General features: G+C 43.6%; 1 protein-coding gene across 1 annotated transcript in view; it reads left to right on the forward strand.

Moving 5' to 3' along the window:
- Positions 1-3,792, forward strand: part of LOC107699961 (coiled-coil domain-containing protein 148) — a 74,588-nt gene that overhangs the window by 18,671 nt on the left and 52,125 nt on the right. Inside the window, exon 5 of the mRNA XM_016501425.1 lies at positions 3,455-3,546. Coding sequence (XP_016356911.1) covers positions 3,455-3,546 — 92 coding nt within the window. The remainder of the gene's footprint in view (positions 1-3,454; positions 3,547-3,792) is intronic.

Below are 3,792 nucleotides of genomic sequence, written 5' to 3' on the forward strand. Positions count from 1 at the left end.
CGTTTTAGGAGGGCGTGGACGAGTCTTAACTTTTATAAAGAATATCTCTTTGGGATTGAGACTTTAGTCTTTGCAACTTTAGGGACCTTATCTATTCACAAACAGCTTGTAACACTCCAAAGAGAAAGGAAAACTCGAAATCGCATCATATGACCCCTTTAAAAGTTTGAATATCTATTTTGTTTCTTTATTTATACTCCCCTTTTCCCTATCTTAATTAACCATTGGTAAGAGAGAAGAGGATCTTAACACACCAAGCCTGCAGCCTTTTCCATCCCGGAGACAAAGTCCGCAGCCCAGTCTGACCAGGTATGCAAGCAACCATCTGTCTCAGTTGGAGTTTTAGTGGAGCTGGATTTTGAAGTGTGTGGTCCTCAAGAATCAGAGATAGGTTTGCTCAAGTCTGAAGTGTTAGATTTCTTGATTGATTCCTGTGCCCAAGCCCTTCCTTCTCTGGTGGTTTCACCCAGCCCCAAGTCTTCCTCCACTTCACCTTCATCTTCATTAATCTCACCTGGCTCCAAATCTTCTTTGTTTCCACTGGTCCCACCCAGATCCAAGTCTTATTCATCACCACCATCACAACCAAGCTTCAAGTCTTCTTTGTCGCTGCTGGTTCTGAATAGCCCTAATCTTCTTCATTGCTGATGGTCCTGCCCAGACTCCCACTCCCATCTAGTTCTTTGGTGTCTACTCTGATGGTCCCGTTCAGCTCCTCTGCTGACTCAGCCCAAAGATAATGCCTCCTGGCCTCCTAGTCCCCAGTTCTGCCTTGGTGTGTTGATCCCCTGGCTCTGCTTCGGGCCTCCGGGCCCACTTCTCCACCTCGGCTTCTGCTCCCTAGGCTCTACCTGTGACCAACGTCCTTCCCAACTCTGTAGGGTTCCCTCGTCCCTTCGGCTCCTCTGCCACAGACTTCCAGGCTTTCGGCATCACCTCAGTCCTCACTCCCACCAGCTCCGTCTCAGTCCTCCGGGACCCGAGCTCTATCTTGGCCGCTCATGACTGTGGCTCCACTTTGGTCTCCTGGTCCTCAAGTGTCACCTGCTCTCTCTGTTCACCAGACTCCACCTGGGTCATCACCTTTGTCGGTTGGCTTGGCTGGCTTCTGGGTGACTCTGAGCTCTTGTCCACTGCCAGCTCCATCCTTATGTATTGGTCCTTTTTTTTTATTTTTATTTTTTTAAATGAACACAGAAGAACTGTATCTTTTCTGAGATTAAGTGGACACCTAAGTGTTTTCTAGATAGTGTATATCGTTTTCAGAGTTTGTTATAATTTGTATTTTGATTGCACTTATTTGTAATTAAAAAAATAGATTATGATTTCAAACAGCTTACCACCATAAGCAATCAAAAATTAGGCAACCAGTTTGATTTAATTTACACACGTAATTGCAGACAACATTTTGGTAAAACCCCTACACATCTCTGATCATTTCTTTATAACATTTAACGTACATCCTGCTACCTGTGTGCCACTAACCCCTCTACGTGTTACTTTTAGGCGAAACCTACGCTCCCTTTCACCCCCCCATCTTTCCTCTGTAGTTATGCTCTACTTTAACTTCTTGTCTAGACAATATATGTCCTCTCTCCTTCAGGCCAGCACATGCTACCCCTTCCAACCATACTGACAAATCTTCATATTTCCACAAGATCAACAGCACTTCGGACACACATAAAAACATTCAATTCTCTCCTCTGTCCTCCTCCACCACCTCTTTAACAGCAGATGATTTTGCCACATTCTTCACAGACAAAACTAAAACCATCAGCAGTCAGTTCTCAGCTCCACACACAGGAATTCAAACCAACCACATCCACTGCTAAAACTTCCCTCTCCTCCTTCTGTCCCCTCACTGAGGCAGAAGTATCAAAACTTCTTCTTTCCAGCCATCCTGCAGCCTGCCATCTAGACCCAATCCCCTTACATCTTCTCCAAACAATCTCTCCTACACTCTTACCGGCACTCACAGATATTATCAACACATCTCTTCTCACAGGCATTTTCCCCACCGCATTCAAGAAGGCTCAGGTAACCCCACTGCTCAAAAAGCCTACATTAAAGACTTCACTTGTAGATAGCCACAGACCTTTCTGTCTCCTTCCATTCATAGCGAAAACACTTGAACGAGTTGTTTTCAACCAGGTGTCATTATTTCTTTTACAGAATAACCAACTGGACGTTAACCAGTATGGTTTCAGAAGTGAGCATTCAACTGAGACTGCATTACTGTTTGCGGATTGCGAAAGCTGATTCCAAATAATCAGTTCTCATTCTGCTGGATCTATCTGCCGCTTTTGGCTCTGTGAATCATCAGATCCTCCTGTCTACCTTCTCATCACTGGGCATCATCGGGATTCCACTTAATTGGTTTGAATCTTATCTCACAGGTAGGTCTTTCTGGGTGGCCTGGGGAGGGGAGGTATCCAAAGTACATCAACTGGTCACTGGGGTTCCTCAGGGATCAGTTCTTGGAACCCTCCTCTTCTCCATATACACTACATCACTGGAATTCATCATACAGGCACATGGCTTCTCCTACCATTGCTATGCTGATGACACTCAGCTCTGTCTTTCATTTCAACCAAATTATCCAACGGTAGCTGCACGGATCTCAGGCTGCTTGGCTGACATCTCGCCATGGGTGAAAGAACATCACCTACAGCTCAACCTGGCAAAGACTGAGCTTCTCATCTTCCCTGCCTCTCTGACTCTACAGCATGATTTTACCATCCAGCTAGGTTAATCTCTTAGGTCAGAAATCTTGGTGTAATCTTTGATGATCAGCTGACTTTCAAAGACCACATTGCAAAAACCGCTTGATCTTGCAGGTTTGCATTGCACAACATCAGAAAGATCAGGCCCTTCCTAACAAAGCATGCTGCACAACTCCATGAGCAGAGAGCCATGGGAGCGAAGCAAGTCCGGTGGGGCAAATGATAATGTGTGACACCTGCGGCACACCAGTCCCATGGAGGAGCTCCGGAAGGATAAATGAAGGCGTGACGACAGTAAAGGATGAGAGAGGACCAGGCCTGGGATATTTATGTTGCTGTTTTGTTTATGCTTATGCGGCAGTCGTCTGTGTTGTCTGCTGTCACTTACTTTTGTTGTTTGCTTACTTTGGAATTAAAGTTTGTTAAATGTCTGCCGGTTCCTGCCTCCTTCTTCCCTGAACTTGAACATTGTTACAGACACATTCTATAAGAAGACTTTAAACTATCTTTTCTTGTTCTCCCTTTTCTGTTTTTTAAAACATGACTACAAAGCTGTAACCAAATATTTATGATTGAGGAGGATCAAATGTAATATACTGCATTAGTTCAACCATTAGTTTAGGAGGTGCTCCCACTTCATTTTCATGGTTATGGCCCTACATGTCTTCATGGTATACTACTCATTTTCTTAATCTCAAGTGTATGATCTATAATGTTTTTGAATGTATCAGGCACAAGACTGAGAAGGACTTTCAACGTTTTCTTCATGGAGGTGGATTCAAAGAAGCAGACACAGATATCCTTTCTCAGTTACAGGAATATGGTAAAGTTCCTTCCAATTTTAGTTGTGATATTGAAAGTGCATACATTAAATATTGTTTGTTTCATATTATTCACATTGAAATAACAATTTAGATTTATTATTTAAAATAATAATACATTCACGACCAGCTAGTTTGCTGATCTCAGTTGGCTTGAGAGTTTCCTAGCATGGCCAAACTGGTTTCAAACTAGACCAGCCTGACCAGACCTAAGACCAGCAAACATTTTTTTTCTTCTTGTTCAGCAG

This window comes from Sinocyclocheilus anshuiensis, unplaced genomic scaffold, assembly GCF_001515605.1.
Source record: "Sinocyclocheilus anshuiensis isolate Anshui unplaced genomic scaffold, SAMN03320099.WGS_v1.1 scaffold1284, whole genome shotgun sequence".
Taxonomy (NCBI): Eukaryota; Metazoa; Chordata; class Actinopteri; order Cypriniformes; family Cyprinidae; genus Sinocyclocheilus; species Sinocyclocheilus anshuiensis.